The 20561-nt window shown below is 46.0% G+C and overlaps 1 protein-coding gene across 2 annotated transcripts in view; it reads right to left on the bottom strand.

Annotated features, from left to right (window-relative positions):
* Window positions 1-711: 711 nt before the first annotated feature.
* Window positions 712-20561, bottom strand: part of LOC141806145 (glutamate receptor ionotropic, NMDA 3B-like) — a 104149-nt gene continuing 84299 nt past the window's right edge. The window contains exons 9-13 of one of the 2 annotated variants that reach the window (XM_074691417.1): window positions 11069-11220; window positions 7661-7825; window positions 5463-5530; window positions 3825-4778; window positions 712-3729 (exon numbers count right to left, since the gene is read on the bottom strand). In XM_074691417.1, coding sequence (XP_074547518.1) covers window positions 3726-3729; window positions 3825-4778; window positions 5463-5530; window positions 7661-7825; window positions 11069-11220 — 1343 coding nt within the window. In that variant the 3' untranslated portion in view covers window positions 712-3725. Of the gene's footprint in view, window positions 4779-5462; window positions 5531-7660; window positions 7826-11068; window positions 11221-20561 lie in introns of both variants that reach the window. The other variant, XM_074691416.1, reaches the window with a different exon arrangement.

Below are 20561 nucleotides of genomic sequence, written 5' to 3' on the forward strand. Positions count from 1 at the left end.
GTGAGCAGAGAACAGGTGAGCAGAGAGCAGAGAAGGTGAGCAGAGAACAGGTGAGCAGAGAGCAGAGAAGGTGAGCAGAGAGCAGGTGAGCAGAGAGAAGGTGAGCAGAGAGCAGGTGAGCAGAGAGAAGGTGCGCAGAGAACAGGTGAGCAGAGAGCAGGTGAGCAGAGAACTGGTGAGCAGAGAACAGGTGAGCAGAGAACAGGAGAGCAGAGAAGGTGAGCAGAGAACAGGTGAGCAGAGAGAAGGTGAGCAGAGAACAGGTGAGCAGAGAGCAGGTGAGCAGAGAACTGGTGAGCAGAGAGCAGGTGAGCAGAGAGCAGGTGAGCAGAGAGCAGGTGAGCAGAGAACAGGTGAGCAGAGAGAAGGTGAGCAGGGAGCAGAGAGCAGAGAGCAGGTGAGCAGAGAACAGGTGAGCAGAGAACAGGTGAGCAGAGAGCAGGTGAGCAGAGAGCAGAGAACAGGTGAGCAGAGAGAAGGTGAGCAGAGAGCAGGTGAGCAGAGAGCAGAGAGCAGGTGAGCAGAGAGCAGTTGAGCAGAGAGCAGAGAACAGGTGAGCAGAGAGAAGGTGAGCAGAGAGCAGAGAACAGGTGAGCAGAGGTCAGAGAACAGGTGAGCAGAGAGCAGAGAACAGGTGAGCAGAGAGAAGGTGAGCAGAGAGCAGGTGAGCAGAGAGCAGAGAACAGGTGAGCAGAGAGCAGAGAACAGGTGAGCAGAGAGAAGGTGAGCAGAGAGCAGGTGAGCATGTGAGCTGTAAACATCCTGACACTGAATCCATGCAAACACTAACAGGGTGCAGTGTGTGACCGCGCTGGGGTTCGTCTTAAAGTGACGGCGCTCTGGGATTGAACCCGGATCAGGTCTGATCCGTTTTAGACCTCAGACCCAGGTTCTGTTCGTGTCTTCGTATGAAAATATTCATGTAGCAACAAATGGAGCTCACACACACACAGAAAACCTGGATCGATCCGTTAAAGACAACCCACCACAGAAATTGCACCAGCTCTACTTAAAGGGCGATTTCACTGATTTAGTGTTGCATAAAGTTGTGACAGAGAAATAAACATGAAGGAGGTTAAACTACCCGGGCTCAAACTCCACAATTTATCCTAAACTTAAAACTCTTTCCCAGGTTTCCAAAAGCCCCGTCATAACTCAGCTTTTTGGTAAATATCATCAAACCAACAGACCATGAGTCCAAAAGAATGACATCATCAGTGTGTGACAGTGTCTCTGGGGACAACTTGACCTCAGAGTCTGGCAGATGTGGATCCATCAAATCACAGTGAAACCTCAGAGACGGTCTGAGAGAGGCTCAGATTGTAGGACATCATCATTCAGTGAGAAATAAAGGTGTTAAAGACAGGTGTTAGAGACAGTCACACACAGGTGGAGCGTGTCGTCTGTGTGACGGCTGCAGATCCACACAGACATAGAATAAAAACACACGGATCAGGAGGTTTTTCAAAATAAAAGTCTGTTTTTCCCCCTTGTCTTCACACAGAGCCACCCAGGACTCGTCAGACCAAACCCTGAAACCTCAGACCTGTTTCACCACCAGGGGGAGTCAGGGACATTTTTGTCCCTTCAGGAAGATTTTTGATCAATTTGAGGAAAAGTTTTTGCTTTTTACTCCACATGGAACTACAGTTTATAAGAAGGTTTTTGTTTTCATAGAAAATCTTAAAATTCAAATTTCATTTTTTTCCAAGGTTAATGATTTGATTTCATGATGTCACTGTTCATACAAAACAACAACAAAAACAACATAAATGAGTTAATTTGTATATAGTTAAGGTTGGAGCGCTGATGATTTGTAAATAAATTATTTGATTAAATATCAATAATATTGGTAATCAAACTGATTTGGATGCTCTGTGGTGTTTTTCAGTCAGTTTCTTAATTTAACAAACGTCAGAAGATGAAAATGTCTCAGAGATCATTATAACAAACTGATCACACAGTCAATAAACAGTGACATGTAATCCAGTGAGCATTTAAAGGGTTAAAATAATAATTTAAAATATATATATAATATTCTTGACTAGGACTGAAGGTGATTGAAAGATCTGAGCCACAAAAAAAAAGTGTAATGTTTTCACAGCAGTTTTCGGTTGAGGACAGTTTGGTCCTCTAGTTTCCTCAGAGACTTTTAACGTAAAGTGACCCACAGGTTAATATCTGAGAGAAACCCTTAAAAAGTGAAATGTGACGTGTTTTTATCTGACGAATAAACCATCTTCCAGGTTGATCTTCCTCCTCTCTGCCTCTTCTTTAAGGCCGTCTCTACAGTCCGTCAGACGAGCGTCTCTTCCTGTTTATGGATCTGTTTTCGAGCTGAATCTGAAGCCGTCACTCAGCGAACACACTTCCTGTCTGGAGCTGGCGTTAGCCTTTATAAAATGTCAGGGAGGATTTAAAAATCAAACATGGACAAACTGAAAAACTTCTTAAAGTCTCCATGTAGATGAAATCACTCTGGATACACTTCACCTTTTAATCGTTCACATTTTTGGGAAATTATTACTCTCATACTTAAAAAAATAACCTTTGTCTTTTTCCTCTTCTCACCTGTTCCCATAGACTCTCTGTTTACAGACTTTCATTAATCTGACTGACGGTGACCTCTCAGAGCTCTTTGTGCTTGCAGGCGTCTTCAGATCAACATGGATGAACTTTAACCAGCTCTAAGCCCAGTTTCCACCAAGTGGTTCAGGTCGGATCAGAACTAGTTGGTTCAGGTCGGATCAGTGAAGCCTGATCCTGTTTGTGTTTCCACAGACAACCGTGACCTTCGTGGTAGGCGGGGTGTAGGTGGATGCTGATAGCTGCATCAGTTAAATAATAGTGTGATGCTATAACATAACACAGTGTACCCGCTAACAAATCCAACGAAGAAGAAAAACACGACACAGTAAACAAAGAGCAACGATGAAGACATCCATCAGTTCGTCTTCTTTCTGATTGGCACCAATCAGCAGGCTGCAGAGTTTCTAGCGCCACCTTCTGGAGTTGGATCAGTTTAGTCTGACACCCCAACAGAAGGGAACCAGGAAGTGGGACGGTACGGGTCAAAGATTTAGGACCTGTCTGTGGAAACAGGACCAAACTGAACGACCTGGTGGAAACGCAGCTTTAATCAGGGAATCAGCTGTTTGGCTCCTCCCTCTGGGCTGTGTGTGTGTGTGTGTGTGTGTGTGTGTGTGTGTGTGTGTGTGTGTGTGTGTGTGTGTGTGTGTGTGTGTGTGTGGGTGGGTGTGTGTATTTGGAGGATCTTGATGCTCTGAGATCCTGTTTTTGGGTTTTTAGTTTGGACTCTGAGTCAGTGATGGAGCTGAGGGTCAGGAAGTCGTGGTGTGAGTAAACAAACTGTGATTTTCAGCTGGCGTGTGTAAACCTCCACCTGTTAGCTTCCCACGGCTATGAGACACCTTCAGTGGACCCTCAGGTCTCTGTGGACCCTCAGGTCTCTGTGGACCCTCAGGTCTCTGAAGGACCCTCAGGTCTCTGTGGGACCCTCAGGTCTCTGTGGACCCTCAGGTCTCTGAAGGACCCTCAGGTCTCTGTGGGACCCTCAGGTCTCTGTGGGACCCTCAGGTCTCTGAAGGACCCTCAGGTCTCTGTGGGACCCTCAGGTCTCTGAAGGACCCTCAGGTCTCTGTGGGACCCTCAGGTCTCTGTGGACCCTCAGGTCTCTGAAGGACCCTCAGGTCTCTGTAGGACCCTCAGGTCTCTGAAGGACCCTCAGGTGTCTGAAGGACCCTCAGGTCTCTGTAGGACCCTCAGGTCTCTGTAGGACCCTCAGGTCTCTGTGGGACCCTCAGGTCCCGCCCCCTACGCCTGATTGGTTGGTTTTTGTCCTGTCCAAAGTGTTCGACAGGTTGGCCTTCTGTCGGTCCAGGCTGGAAGTGTTCCGTGATTGGACGGCGGCGCTCCCGGCTCCGCCCACTTGGCTGACTCGGCTGCGCTCCAAACTGGTGGAGGTGCGTGAGTGGACGGTCCTTTCTCCTGTGGGAGCGCTGGCAGAGCGTGATTGGTTGGCTCTGCCTCTGTCCAAACTGTTGACTGTGTTTAATTGGCTGCTCCTGGCGAGGTCCAGAGGGCCCGGAGCGCCTGATTGGTTCCCCCTGCCTGTCTGCTGGTTGTTCAGGGTCTGCAGGTGGCTGGTCCGGTCCCTGTCCGGGAGCTTGGACTGAGCCGAGCTGCTCCTGTCCGTGTTTATGGTCTGTATCCTCGCTCTGTCCCGCTCCCGCTCCAGGCTGGTGTCCCTGCGGACCAGCCCGCTCCTCTCCCGCTCCAGGCTGTTCTGGATCTCAGCGCGCCGGGCCAGAGCTTCCCTCAGCTGGGTCCGGTACACCTCGATCTTGCCCTGCAGGTCTTGGAGCTCCCCCTCCCACATGCTGGTCTGAGCCGCCCTGCCCAGCGGGGAGAGCACCAGACCCGAGGACGCCAGTGTGGACACAGGCCCCCCGTTAGCATGCAGGCTAATCTGCGGAGGGGAGGTGAAACTCCCCAGACCGCCGAGGCCGAACCCCCCCAGGCCGAGCCCAGGCCGGCCCACCATGCCGGGCCGGCCCCGCACCGAGGCGGTGTGTGTGCGCAGGCGGTAGCTGTGCAGCGTCTCCAGGTCAAAGTGCACGCGCTTCTCTTTGGGCTCGTGGGACGGGGACGAGTTGTTGGTGTCTCCGGCCGTGGTGGAGGCGTTGGGGGAGCCGGGGGGAGAGGGGTGGTGCTGCTTCCTGTGGAGGGTGCAGTTCTCTGAGATACAGGAGGAGGGGCTGGGGAGAGGAGGAGAGGAGAGGAGGAGGAGAGGGGGAGAGGAGGAGAGGAGGAGAGGGGGAGAGGAGGAGAGGAGGAGAGGGGGAGAGGAGGAGGAGGACAGAAGGAGAGGAGGAGAGGAGGAGAGGGGGAGGAGAGGAGAGGAGGAAGAGAGGAGAGGAGGAGAAGTCGGGTCAGACCCAGAGCAGAACGATTCAGAAATAAAGTTCATCATCAAACACAAACAGGAAGTGACGACTGACACAACGACCACGGACGGCAAACACTGGATGAGACAGATTTAAAAAGGAAACACAGCAGAACACAGGGGGGCGCTAACGAGCTGCCCACAGACAGACCTACAGCCTGTCTTTATGCTAAGCTAACTGTGTTATCCAGGTAGCATGTAGGTTGACTAAGAAGAACCAAAACCTTCGTCGACCTTTGACCTTTGACCTTTAGACTTTGTGACCTGACAGGAAACAGAACATGGAGCCTGACTGAGGCTGTAGAAACTCGTGTTGGCGAGCGCCCAGACGGCGAGGGTGTGACCATCAGGTCTGAAACATTTCTGTGAAAGCTTTAGAAGCTCCATCATCAGAAACCCTCTTTAACATGAATCACGTCTGAGCGCAGAGTTTCTGCAGCCAGAGGCCTGGAGGGGCTGATGGGAGCGGACTCAGAGGGACTTAGTGGTTCATTACTTTTCATCAAGGCCGCTCAGCTCCTTCCCCACGTCCTCGTAGGTGGTGTGAAGAGCTCGGTGAATTTTCTGCAGGAGAGAGAAACAGAGAGACGCAGTTATTAGCATGTTTGGATCAATCATCAGCTGTTAGGAATCAGCAGCTTCACTCGTGACTCGTTCCTCACGACTAATGAGATTCTCCTCAGACCCGATGGAGGTGCTGCTCAGAATAAAATCCTCAGATTGTGATTCAGGAGGAGACGCGTCGGCCGGGGAGGGAGGTGAAGGCAGACTCTTTAAATGCAGGTGAAAAAAGGCCCCCAGCTCTGAATGTAAGCTTTAATCTGTGCTGATATTTACTCGTCTTCAGATGTTTGAGGAGGAAGACTTTTATTTGGTGGAGTTTGATCTTTGATCAGATATCAGCCGTCGTCTCCTCAGATAAGCTGTTTCTGTGACAGATGCTGCCGGCTGCAGAGGAGCTGTGGCCTTTCAGACGACGTCACAAACAAACTGTTTATCCTCGCTGTGAGACTCACTGCTCCGTGTGCAGAGAGGAAACTGTTTCTCTGTTTCTCCCCTCGACGCTGCTCTGATCCAAATATTCTGGTTCATGAGACAAAGACTAAAGATGAGCCGCTGATCCTAAAACCTGATCCTGCTCTGAGCTGAATCTGAAGACACAGACACTGACTTCTGACCAGACCGTCACAGGACGCCCCCCTTCACCCCTGAACCCAACCCGGGCTCTCCTGGATCAGGCTCACACTGAGAGTCCTGTTTGTGGGGCGGTTTGATTTTTGAGGGAAGAGCAACAGGAAGTGCTCCGTGGTTATTAATGCAGTGATCTCCACTACACTGCAAAAAACTGAAATCTTATCAAGTGATTTTGTCTTTTTTTAAGTAAAAATTGTCATTTTATACTCGATATGAGCCACTTTCAACTTATCAATCCAGAAAAATGAATCGCTTGTAACCAGTAAAAATATCTGCCAACAGAACAAGAAAAAAATGCTTGAAAATTTCCTTGAGACTAGAATAATGTCTTAATACAAGTAACTTTCCTCTTCTCCCATTGACAGATTTTTTTAGTGGTTACGAGCGATTCAGAGCTCATTTTTGTCCTTAAATAACTTTAAACAAGACATTTTTCTGGATTGGTCATGTGAATTTAGCTCATATTGAGCCTAAAAAGGAATTTTCTACTGAAAATAAGAGAAAAACACTCGATAAGATTTCAGTTTTTGCAGTGAACAGAGTCATGTAAAGCAGTTCTGCCTGAGGGCCTGAAGATCCGGTCCATCCAGGTTTGGTTTTGGTCCTCGTCCCTGTTGTTCAGATGTTTCAGATTCTCTGAGTCTTTCTGTGACACGATGCTCTGTTATCGTCAAACCCTGAGTCTGAGGATCATCTTTCCCACACTGTTGAACTGTTCGCTCTCTCAGTCTCTCACAGAGCGATGAACCTCCTCCTGTCCTCCGCTCTGACAGTTTCCTTTTTAAGCTCAGTCATGTGATTAAATCAGCTGATCATCACTGGTTAGAGATGCTCCTCCTGATCTTTGTAAAGTTTGATCAAACTGTGCACTGTAAATATTCAGAACGAGCAAACTCAGCGTTTGTTGGGATTGAATTTAAACAGTTTATAAAGTTCAGCTGACGAGAACTTTTTTCATAAATCTGCTGCTTTAAACGACACATTCGAAGCTTTAATTAAGTTGATTTACAGAGTGAGGTGCTGTGCAGCTGATTGAAAACGCAGAAATATTAATGAATAATGCTGATTGGATTTAGTTTCAGGGAAGTTTCTCAGTCTCGCTGTTATTATCAACTTCAAACAGCAGAGGGCGCTCAGCACCTGCAAATAAAAAATGCCTTCAGAGGGCGAGAATCTTTCTGCAACTAAGAGCATGCTGTGTGTGTGTGTGTGTGTGTGTGTGTGTGTGTGTGTGTGTGTGTGTGTGTGTGTGTGTGTGTGTGTGTGTGTGTGTGTGTGTCAATGTGTGTGTGTGTGTGTGTGTGTGTGTCAGTGTGTGTGTGTGCCTCCTCTCATATGCTCCTGCACGTTCACAGATGAATAAAGTGAAGGTTACAGTTGTTCATCTTTTCTCCTCCTCTCGCTGTGAGAGCTGTGTTTCTCATCTGCATGCTCCACTCTCTGCATGCTCCACTCTCTGCATGCTCCACTCTCTGCATGCTCCACTCTCTGCGTGCTCACCTGGCTCGTGTGCAGCCAGTACTGCAGCGTGTTGGAGCGCCGCAGGCGGGGGATGACCAGGTGATAGAAGGTGTGTTCCCCTGCCAAGGTCAGCAAAGCTCCGCCCACCCCCATACACAGCAGCACGAAGAGGCCGGAGAAGTGCTGGATGCCCATCTGTAGAGTCTGAGGAGGAGGAGGGAGGAGGGGGAGGAGGGGGAGACGGGGGAGGGAGAAGGAGGAGGGAGGGGCACAGATTAGGGAAACTTGAGCTTACAGAGGAAACACAGAGACAGATGATGTGTATTTCCATAATTACTATTCAGGACAGTTAGTGTGTGTGAGCCATTGATATTCAGCCTCTGAGTCGGCTTCAGCCGCGTGAGCTCAGAACAACGGAGGAAAGGAGCGAGGGCAGCAGCGTGAGAGGCATGCTGGGAAAGAAAAGGAGCCGCAAAGCAGGAGATAGGAGCGTCAGGAGCGTTAGGAGTGTGAGAGGGGGAGGAACACAGCAGTTAGCAGTGTCTAACTGAGGAGCAGTTTGTTCCCGCTCAGCTCGCCCTCGCTCTGCCGGACACGCCGTCTATCTGGTGCGAGGCTTCAGGGCCTGGAGGAGGAAACAGGCAGCGGGAGCTTTCCTATTGCTCTCTAATCATGTTCCCTTCACCGGCTCATTTCTGCGCTGCCTCTGATGGCAATTAGCCCCACGCTGACTCTGCACATTCATCAGCCTCAGTCCTGACCTCCTTCTGCTCCCAATCCAGAGGGCCAGATCTCACCAACGCCCTCATTGTTCCACACACACACACACACACACACACACACACACACACACACACACACACACACACACACACACACACACACACACACACACACACACACACACACACACACACACACACACCCTGTGCTGCAGGGGGGAACAGTAACAACGTACACACACAGGGTGCAGTAAAGTTCTCTTTTCATTTAGAGAAACCTCTGACTGAGTCTTTGTGTTTGTGTTATTAGGAGATCAGACTTTACAGAGGAGGTCAGAGACAGCTACAGGCTACAGACAACAACTACAGACAACAACTACAGACACTAACTACAGACAGAAACTACAGACAGAAACTACAGACAGAAACTACAGACAACAACTACAGACAACAACTACAGACATCAACTACAGATAGTAACTACAGACAACAACTACAGATAGTAACTACTGACAACAACTACTGACAACAACTACAGACACTGACTACAGACAACAACTACAGACACTAACTACAGACAGAAACTACAGACAACAACTACAGACAGTAACTACAGACAACAACTACAGACAGTAACTACAGACAACAACTACAGATAGTAACTACTGACAACAACTACTGACAACAACTACAGACACTGACTACAGACAACAACTACAGACACTAACTACAGACAACAACTACAGATAGTAACTACTGACAACAACTACTGACAACAACTACAGACACTGACTACAGACACTAACTACAGACAACAACTACAGACACTAACTACAGACACTAACTACAGACACTAACTACAGACAGTAACTACAGACAACAACTACAGACAGTAACTACAGACAACAACTACAGACAGTAACTACAGACAACAACTACAGATAGTAACTACAGACAACAACTACTGACAACAACTACAGACACTGACTACAGACAACAACTACAGTCAGTAACTACAGACAACAACTGCAGACACTAACTACAGACACTAACTACAGACAACAACTACAGACACTAACTACAGACGCTGACTACAGACACTAACTACAGACACTAACTACAGACACTAACTATAGACACTAACTACAGACACTAACAACAGACACTAACTACAGACACTAACTACAGACACTAACTATAGACACTAACTACAGACACTAACTACAGACAATAACTACAGACACTAACTACAGACACTAACTACAGACACTAACTATAGACACTAACTACAGACACTAACTACAGACAATAACTATAGACACTAACTACAGACAATAACTACAGACAGTTACTACAGTCACTAACTACAGACACTAACTACAGACAATTGCTACACACGCTAACTACAGACACCAACTACAGAAACTAACTACAGACACTAACTTCAGACACTTACTACAGACACCAACTACAGACACCAACTACAGGCACCAACTACAGACACCAACTGCGGACACCAACTACCGACACCAACTACAGACACTAACTACAGACAGTAACTTCAGACAGAAACTACAGACAATAAGTAAAATCACATACTACAGACATTAACTACAGACAATGACTAAAGACACTAGTTACAGACACTAACTACAGACAATAACTACAGACAACAACTACAGACACTAACTACAGACACTGACTACAGACACTAACTACATACACTAACTACAGACACTAACTACAGACAACAACTACAGACACTAATTACAGACACTGACTACAGACAACAACTACAGACACTAACTACAGACACTTACTACAGACACTTACTACAGACCATAACTACAGATACTCACTACAGATACTGAATACAGACAATAACTAAAGACACTAACTACAGATTCTTACTACGGACACAAACTACAGACACTAACCACCGACAATAACTTAAGACACTAACTACAGACAATAACTACAGATAATAACTACAGACACAAAATATAAACATGAACACCAGATTATAACTCCAGACACTGAGACAGACACAGGTTAACCAGGGTACAGACACTAACCACAGCAACTAACCAACAGACAGAAACTACAGACGTAGATCCAGACACAGGCCTTGGACACAGACTAAAGACTCAAACTACAGACAAACACAGATACAGGCTACAGACACCATCTATACAAACAGACACAGACAGAGACCACAGACCATAGACTAAATACACTGATTACAGACATACAAAACCTAAAACAACAGACTACAGACTAAAGACACAGGCTACAGACACACCAAATTAAGACTACAGACTCCGTCTACAGACTCAGAGCTGTGTGCAGAGACGTCTCAGGGAGCAGATCCTGAAGCTTCACTTTACCTCCAACACAAGTCGTAAATAAAGATCTTTACTCCAACACAACATGTGAGCAACTCCAGCTAAGCTCAGTAAACAGGCCCCAGCTTCATGTCTTTATGTGTGTGTGTGTGTGTGTGTGTGTGTGTGTGTGTGTGTGTGTTAGTCTGTGGGCGACTGTCAGGTGTGTGTGTTTAGCTGTCAGAGCCCTGGAGGGAGACTCATTTATAGGAGTACAACTACAGAAGGCTGTACTTTACACACCAAACACACACACACACACACACACACACACACACACACACACACACACACACACACACACACACACACACACACACACACACACACTGATGCCTTACCTCGGTGACGGCAAAGACTCGTTTCCCACAAGGCACCACCTTATACCATTTGTCATGGAGCATGTCCATGAAGCCGTCAGACTTGTAGCGACTGACGAACTCTGACACGTTTCGGGTTAGAGGAGAGCCCTGAGGCAGGCCGATGCCGTACCCTGAGAGGAGACACACACACACACACACACACACACACACACACACACAAGAAGAAGAAGAGGAGGAAGTTAAATCTTCATCACACACTGAGAGTTTACAGATTTCAGAGGACTTAATCTCTGAGTCCATGTTGATGTAAATCGTTGATTCTCAGTCTGTATTCTCTTTCTGCCTGATGTTGGGTTTGATCCTCTCTTTGTGGATTTCTGATGATATAAATTCATGTTTAACGCTCTGATGTATGAAACATGAAAGCCTGGGTTACATCATAAAGTTTCAGACACGTCTCCTCCGGTGGATCCATGTTCCTGAGCGTCAAACAGTCTGACCCTCATGTCAGCATGAACGCATGATGTTGGTGACTCCATGAATGATGGTTTGTTTCCACGCTGCGCTGAACACTGGGACACATTTCCACACAGCTCCGTCACAGAAACCACAGATTAACAGCTCAACTCTGCAGAGACCACCCTGCAGGGTCCACATGAATGAATGAATGAATGAATTAATGAATGAATGAATGAATGAATGAATGAATGAATTAATGAATGAATGAAAGAGGACATCTCCAGAGGCTCAGGTCTGACTCTGTGCTCTGATGGAGGAAACCTCTGGATGAAGCTGGTTTCAGGGTTTACCCAGAGTCTGTGTTCCAGGTCCAGCTCTTTAGGTCTGATAAACGGACTCTGTGGCGTGATGAGCCTGCTGGAGGGAGAAATGAAGCATAAAACCACAAACGCTGTTCGACAGCAGCATAAACTCTGTGGATCAATATCTGTTTCTGAGTTAGGAGGGAACAGCTGCTCTGACCGAGCCGTCTGATTGGCTAAGAGGCGTTTGATTCCTGCAGACACGACGCTCAGAGACCAGCAGACGGTCCATGTGTGAGCTCAGGTCCTCGGTCTGTGACTCCAGCTGTCTGTCAGTCGTACAGCTTGATGGTCTGTGACTCCAGCTGTCTGTCAGTCGTACAGCTTGATGGTCTGTGACTCCAGCCGTCTGTCAGTCGTACAGCTCCATGGTCTGAACACACAGCCAGTGTGAGTTAATAAACACAGTCAACACACATCAAAACGGAGCCGGTCTGCAGACGTTTCTGACTCTATCAGCCAGCGTGGGGGGATTTAACCTCTGAAAGGTGTGCTGAGACACAGTTTGTTTTCTGAAGTGTTCAGAGGTTATGTACCCACTGTGAAAAGTGAGAATCAGAGAAATAAAGAGTTGTTTCTGTTCACAAACAGCTGAGCCAGAGCTCAGGCACAAACTCATCCGTCAAACTGAAACACAGAAAGAAGTCAGAACCAGGAAAACCATCTGTCTGAAAGGCTGCTCACAATATGAGATATTTCTGTCTCTCAGTCCATAGGACACCTGGATCAGGACCAGAGAGGACCTGGATTATGATGAGACACCCTCCCGTCTCCAGAGGAAAGTTATCTGGCAGGACGGCGCCACAGAAACAAACTCATGAGCTGACTGTCTCAGTCAGGGTTATTTTGGACTGGATCAGGTCTGTGTGTCGTCGAACGCTGCTCTCAACAGCCTGACTGTCTGTCACAGACAGAGTCCACAGATTGATTAGATCAGGGTGAAATGATCTCTGTGTCAAACTCCAAGACACGCCGAGGGCCCGATGAAAACTGGCAGCATCCCCAGGACTGAGTCAGAGAACTGGTTTGGCCCCTAGAGGCCCCTGAGTTACTAACACCTGCATGACAAACTGTGGTGCGTTCAAGGACTCTGCTCAGGGTTTCCAACCACAGTTTCACTCTTTGTTTGCTGTGTTTGGATTCAGAGATAAGGAGTTATTCATTTTCTGCTGACAGGATGTCTGAGCGTGTTTGTTATGGTCCGGACCTTTTTCCCCTTTCTACATTTATATTGTTAGCCTTTGTTTATGCTGTTAGCCTTTGTTTATGTTGTTGGCCTTTGTTTATGTTGTTAGCCTTTGTTTATGTTGTTAGCCTTTGTTTATGTTGTTGGCCTTTGTTTATGTTGTTAGCCTTTGTTTATGTTGTTGGCCTTTGTTTATGTTGTTAGCCTTTGTTTATGTTGTTAGCCTTTGTTTATGTTGTTAGCCTTTGTTTATGCTGTTAGCCTTTGTTTATGCTGTTAGCCTTTGTTTATGCTGTTAGCCTTTGTTTATGCTGTTAGCCTTTGTTTATGCTGTTAGCCTTTGTTTATGCTGTTAGCCTTTGTTTATGTTGTTAGCCTTTGTTTATGCTGTTAGCCTTTGTTTATGCTGTTAGCCTTTGTTTATATTGTTAGCCTTTGTTTATGCTGTTAGCCTTTGTTTATGCTGTTAGCCTTTGTTTATGCTGTTAGCCTTTGTTTATGCTGTTAGCCTTTGTTTATGTTAGCCTTTGTTTATGTTGTTAGCCTTTGTTTATGCTGTTAGCCTTTGTTTATGCTGTTAGCCTTTGTTTATGTTGTTAGCCTTTGTTTATGCTGTTAGCCTTTGTTTATGCTGTTAGCCTTTGTTTATATTGTTAGCCTTTGTTTATGTTGTTAGCCTTTGTTTATGTTGTTAGCCTTTGTTTATGCTGTTAGCCTTTGTTTATGCTGTTAGCCTTTGTTTATATTGTTAGCCTTTGTTTATGCTGTTAGCCTTTGTTTATGTTAGCCTTTGTTTATGTTGTTAGCCTTTGTTTATGTTAGCCTTTGTTTATGTTAGCCTTTGTTTATGTTAGCCTTTGTTTATGTTAGCCTTTGTTTATGTTGTTAGCCTTTGTTTATGTTGTTAGCCTTTGTTTATGTTAGCAATAGTTTATGTTGTTAGCCTTTGTTCATGATGTCAGCCTTTGTTTATATTGTTAGCCTTTGTTTATGTTGTTAGCTTTGTTTCTGTTGTTAGCTTATGTTCACGTTGTTAGCCTTAGTTTTTTAGCCTTTGTTCATATTGTTAGCCTACATTTATGGTGGCAGCCTTTATTTATGTTGTTAGCATTTGTACCTGTTGTTAGCCTTTGCTCATGTTGTTAGCCTATATTTATGGTTTTAGCTTGATTTTCTGCTGTTAGCCTCTGTTCCAGCTGTTAGCCAACAGCATACACAGACTTTTTAAAGGGCCGGTGGGAGATGGAAATCAAAAGGGGTCAAACTCAGCCCGCTCTTTGCTATTAAGAAGACAATCAGTTCCATTTGTTTCTTTGGGAATTTTGACAAGTTTGTCATGTTTTAACCAACCAATAGATCACTTAGCGCGCATTTTGCTTCTAAAAAGGTCTTTGTCATGTGTTGGATCCCAGAAGGCGTTTTATCTGCTGCTGGTTCCTGAGAGGACACTTTTGTGTACATTTTGGCTCCAAAGTGAGCAGTTAATCTGTTTTTTTCACTAATTGGTATTTTACAGTTTAACCTCTTTTTAACCTTTTGGTCGTTTGTAGCACAGTTGAAACACACGTGATCTTTAAGCTCTAGAAGTTTCCTCAGACCCTTCATAAAGCAGAGTTTGCACGTTTGCACAGGCTGCTGCTCGTGTTGTCTCAGAAAGATGCTGGACACTCTGCAGGTCAGAAAGATGCTGGACACTCTGCAGGTCAGGCGTAACGTTAGCTTCAGTGCAGTGGATGTTGAATGCCAGTCGTTATGTTTCTTTACTAGAGGAAAGTTTCAGGATCAGGACTCAAAGCGCTGACAGACGCTCACCTTAACGTCAGACACTCGTTAAATCACCCTCGACTTTTAGCGCCATGTCTCCGTGTCGTGAGGCCGTCTGCTGAGCCACGTGTGGCTCTGATCTGGAGTTGTGTGGTGAATTCTGCTCAGCTCTACAGACTCCCTTTAATAAAAAAACTGTAAATACAGTCGTGTTTTATGTCCCTGAGCTGCTTACATGCAGCTCTGTTCCCTGGGGCGATGCACTCCTATGACTGCTGCTGCCCTCTGCTGATTTATTGGAGCAATATATCCGCGCTCAGAGGAGTAAAGCTCGCTGAGGGAGGGGTCTGTGCGGACTGCGTGTTAGAGGAAGAAATGTCAGGCGTGTATTTTTAATGTAACCTTTAAAGAGAACAAACATTTTAGGGAAATGTTTCCTGAAATGAGTCTTTCACCCGTACAGCGTTCTCCAAACTTCCTCTCACTCTCCTGAGAGCGTGATGACTTTAATCCAGCTCCACTTTTTCACATTTCCATCAGCGTTTTCAGACAGGATCCCCTCAGCTCGCCTGAGGAGAATGAAGAGGTACATGACATTTTAAATCATCCCGTAATGTCTTTGATTCTATTTTTTTACCGGCAGTTTTACGACATCCTTTGATGGAGGGTGCATTAAAAGCTGAATGTGTCAGGGGAGGTACCATCCCTCTCCAGCTCAGGGATCACTTCTTCACCGCGTTCCCAGAGTCTATAAAAGTCAGGCACACTGCATCAAAAATAAATGTTCCTCCTCTGGATCACCTGCTCCGACCTCATCATCACCACCGCCACCGCCGCCGCCGGGCGATGAAAAACACGTCCAGCAGCCCGTGATGCAGATCCTCCACCCTGACCCTCCTTAAAGACAGAGACCTGCAGCAGAGCGAAGGCCAAACAAAGGCCACGCTCACTCCATCTGCACTTCAGACCTGAGCACCTCCTGACATTTCAGCACCTCCTTTATGTGTTAGAGGAGCAGAGCGGGAGGCTTTCAGCACAGATCGGTGCTGATGGTGGAGGTAAAACTCTCTGTGATGAGTCAGCAGATTCAGACTCAGCTGAACCTCTGCTGTGTTTGTGTGGTGGTCTGACTCTGGGTCAGTGTGACCGTACGAAACAAAGACACAAAGAGAAGAGATGATGATTTATCCTGTCAGCTAACTCTCGTCCAGACTCCTGACAGTTTGGTTTCTGAGGAGTTTGACTCAGCAGACGATGCTCAGAGACGGCTGACCACACAGTTACTCCAAAACAATGAGAACAAAGACCACGTTTCATGACGCGTTTTATGGCGTTTCCACAGACTGATCCCAGGACTGGTCCTTAAATCACAGAGAGGACACTGGATGTCTTCATCACTGATCTTTGTTTACTGTGTCACGTTTTTCTTCTTCGTTGGTTTTATTAGCAGGGTACACTGTTACACGCAGCCTACCAGGAGGAGGCATGGGCGGTCGTGGAGACGCAGACAGGATCAGGCGGTAGGCTGCAGACGCTCGGGGCAGAGGGCAGCAACAAAGCTGGCGCTGGGAGAGCTTAAAATGTTAGAGTTTTTAATCTGTTTCTTGTAGCGGCTGTTTTTCCCGCTAATTGTTGGTCACGGTAACTCTGCCCCTGGTCCCTGACGTAGTCCGGGCTTCACTCTGACACAGCAAAGACTTGGTGCTCACTAAGCTCCAGTTTTGAGCACCTGGCGTCAGAGCTTTGTCTGTGGAAACACAAAGACCCAGTACCAGGTCAGGAACTAGTCTGGAACTAGCACTAAAAGGGGCATGAGGGCCATGCTGGACCTGAAATCTGTCCGGTGCAGCAGGCCCTAATATGTTTGGACCCATCCTGCAGAGCTACTTCCTCTCCTGGTGGGTCGGAACCACGTGGTGCTGGTTTGACTAAAGAAAAACTGAACAGTCATCAGGATCTGGATCTGCCCAGGAGCTGCAGGAAACAGACTCTGCTGAACCTGAAACCAGACTGGCTCTCAGGCTCTGGGTTTAACCGTTAGAGGTTTTTTCACTTTTCTAGCTGCAAACACAGCGTGCGTGACGATAAGACAACAAAAGATAATCATGGCACCGCAGATCGTGGTGCAGATCGTGGAGCAGATCGTGGTGCAGATCGTGGTGCAGATCGTGGAGCAGATCGTGGTGCAGATCGTGGAGCAGATTGTGGAGCAGATCGTGGTGCAGATCGTGGTCTTTGGGCTGAGTCCAGGAGCGTCTGGGATTAAATATTAAACTGTTCTTGATTTGTTGAAGGTGTTTAATCATGACTTGATGGCTTTGCCGGGGACTCTCTTATTTCCCTCTTGTTAAAGGTGAAACAGCAGCAGTGTGTGTGGAGTAATGGGAGCAGACATGGTGATAAAACAGCCGCTCGTTACAGCAGTAAAATGATAGAAGTCTAATATTTTTAATGAAGGGACTGATTGAAGTGCCTTTCTGTCCCTCCACTCTTCATTACTTTAAAAGTATCATCACCAGCTTCAAAGCTGCAGACAAATCCGTCCTGCCCTCCCCCTCTTTAAACCCAATCTGCATTACAGCTCACACTCCTGCAGGAAGGAAAGGAGGATCTGTCCCCGTGCCTCGAATCAAACGCACCCTCTCTGAGATTTATCACCAACTCGCTCTCCAGGGGTTGTTTGTTTCATTTCATCTGAGCAGAGAAAGACGCCGTCACGCCAACCCTGTTTGTTTCTCTCTGTGATTGAGATCAGCCTGGCAGCTCTGAGTGTGTGTGTGTGTGTGTGTGTGTGTGTGTGTGTGTGTGTCTGTGTGTGTGTGTGTGTGTGTGTGTGTGTGTGTGTTGGCTGTCAGGTGTGTGGGGGTTGCAGGTGGAGAGAAAGAGGAGCTCAGGTTCATGTTGTCACACTCTGCTCCCGACACGACAAAGAGTTTCAGCTTCTTTCCTTTACCCTCCTTCCTCCTTTATTCCTCCTTCATCTCCTCCTTCCTTTTTCTCCTCTGTCTCCTCTCTCCTATATTTCTCCTCTGTCTCCTTCCTCCTCTTTTCTCCTGTCTGAGGTCATTTCTCTCCCACCATTGCAGCCCGTTCCTCCTTATCTCCGTCATTTCTTTATTTTGGTTCATTTTCTGCCTCACTCCTCTCTCCTCTTTATCTCCCCGCTCCTCCTCCTCTGCGGAGTCGCTCCATCTCTTTGTCTCTGTTCGTCTCCTCGTCTTGTTTCACTCTCCAGCAGACAGACGTGTTTCTTCTCTGTCATCAGTCTCTGTGCGTCCATGTTTCTTAAAGCTCTCAGTCAAACGGAGAAAGTGGGCAGCCATTAGTTTTCTGAGGTGTCCCTGAAGGACTCGCGGCTCCATCAGGAGCTGGGGACCCGGAGCTGTCAGTCAGAGCGGCTCAGGCTGGCTCCGTCTCATCACCTTTCATCTGAACACTCTCCATCATGTGTGAGGAGTCAGGCTCTTATTTTGATCACAGATTGAGACACACGCTGACTCTTCATCGACTCCCTGAGCCCGGCGTCCTCTTAGAGATCTTTAAGATCCAGAAGCTGTTTCCTTTCCTCAGCCTGGGTTTTGTTGTTTCTAGTTTTTCTGTTTCAGTGTGTTAGGAAACAGCAGACGAGCTCTGTATCAGGTTCACTTCAGACAATAAACTGGATGATTGTAAAGCGTGGATTCTCCTCTGATGTCTTTAATTATAGTTGGAGAAGTGTGAGACTGAGCTGCGTGCTAATTGGTTGGTTTGACTCCTGCTTTGAAGTTATGGTTGTTATCACCATCAGAAGCTGATTACACAGAAGACTCTTCATACTAAATGAAATGAAACTCTTAAGGAGCTGGGACGCTGTGAAAATGTTGATTTAAACACTTTCTGATGCTTTGAATCATTTAGAGCTTATTTCTAATTAGAAATGATGAAAACAAAACAAATTAACCCTTTAAACCCTGAAGGTCCCACAGCAGGAGGCTGGGGTCAGTCAACAGAAAGAGACATGAAATACTGCAGTTATTACTCTGAGCCTGTGACTTTAATATAAATACTGCAGTTATTACTCTGAGCCTGTGGTATTAATATAAATACTGCAGTTATTACTCTGAGCCTGTAACTTTAATATAAATACTGATACTAACACTAACTTAGGTTAAACACTAACACTAACACCTGAGTGTAAATTAACTAACGATCTGATTGGTCTAGGGCTGCAACGATTCATCGATTAATTCGGGTAATTCTGGTAGTAAAATGCTTCGATTCCTGTTTTGTTGCCTCGATGATTTGTTTAATTCGTGTTGTATCAGAACTACGTAAAACCTGAAGGCGCGCTGCACCCGGAACCTTAAATGCGCTTGTTTCCACACGGCTGTTGCACCGGGTCAGGGCGTGTCCACCGACACGTTGAAGCAGAGTTCTGTGTGTAGTGATGAAAAGACAAGAGTAACGATGGAGAAAAAGAGGAAGACTCCTAATGAAAACAACAAAGGATTTCCAAAGTTTAGGATGATTTTAAACTACAAAGGACAGAAAACGTGGTTCAATGTTCACATTGTAAAACGGAGCGAGTATGTCACCAATGCTACAGCATCTAAACAGAAAGCATCCTGCATATTTATCAACAGAACAACCAGCACGAAGGTAAAAGTCAATATTTCCAGTTTGAGGGGACAGTTCAGTTTTTTTGAAGTGGGGTTGTATGAGCTCTATGTGACCACTGAGGACATTAGATACAGTAGAAAGTTGTCTCCTCTCCCTCAGTTAGCCATGAACTGTAGCAGCGCTGCGCGGGAGGATACATGACCAGGGTTAGTTAGGTCCAGATAAATGTTTATATTTCTGAAGATTTACTGCACTTAAAAATCCATTGATGTAGCGTACTCTTAAACTGTGCTAATAGTTTTTGATTTGAGTTCTTGTAGACAGAGAAAATAGCCTTTGGATCTGGTACGTCCCTGTTAGCGTCTATTTCCTCGTCACCATCGATTACAGTTTGTGTCTTACTGAGGGAGAGGAGACAACTTTCTACTGTATCTAATGTCCTTAGTGGTCACATAGAGCTCATACAACCCCACTTCAAAAAACTGAACTATCCCTTTAACATCATTTCATGAACTTCCTTCACAAAATTAAAGTCTCAGTTTTCAAACATGTAGGAGTTGGAGTGGGATAGCAGCAGTTATCAGTTTGCATGTCGACTCTAACAAGTTTGAAAGCTGGGTCCATATTTAATGCATCACATTTCTCATTAACGTCATCGTATGTTAATTAGATGTAGACACAAAGTGACCGTTTTTAATTTACTGTATGAAAATGTTTTATACATTACAGTTTTAGCATGTCTGACTTTATTTTATACTAAATTACAAAAAATCTGCAAACCGTTGTAAGTAGTATAACTGTATTATGTGTACTATCTATGTGTATCATATATAAAATACTTTTATCATTCAGTGAATCTCAGCCCCATATCGACACCTTCCTGAGAAATCCCCCAACATGTTCCCCCCAGCCAGCAGCAGGACATACAGACACCGTACTTTACGCTGATTTTTATTGATCCTTATCTTTTTATTCATTATCCAGTTTTAAGCTACACTGAGCCACTCAGGTATTTTTATTTATTATCAAAGCTCTAATGTGAAATGCAGTGTAAGTTTGATGTTGATGGATGGGCAGTTTAAAATAAAAAATGCTTTTTCAGGCAGAACGTTTTGTTTATTTTATACCTCTTTAAATCATC

This window comes from Halichoeres trimaculatus, unplaced genomic scaffold (assembly GCF_033239565.1).
Source record: "Halichoeres trimaculatus isolate MK-OKI-2021-1 unplaced genomic scaffold, fHalTri1.1 fHalTri1_scaffold_17, whole genome shotgun sequence".
Lineage (NCBI taxonomy): Eukaryota > Metazoa > Chordata > Actinopteri > Labriformes > Labridae > Halichoeres > Halichoeres trimaculatus.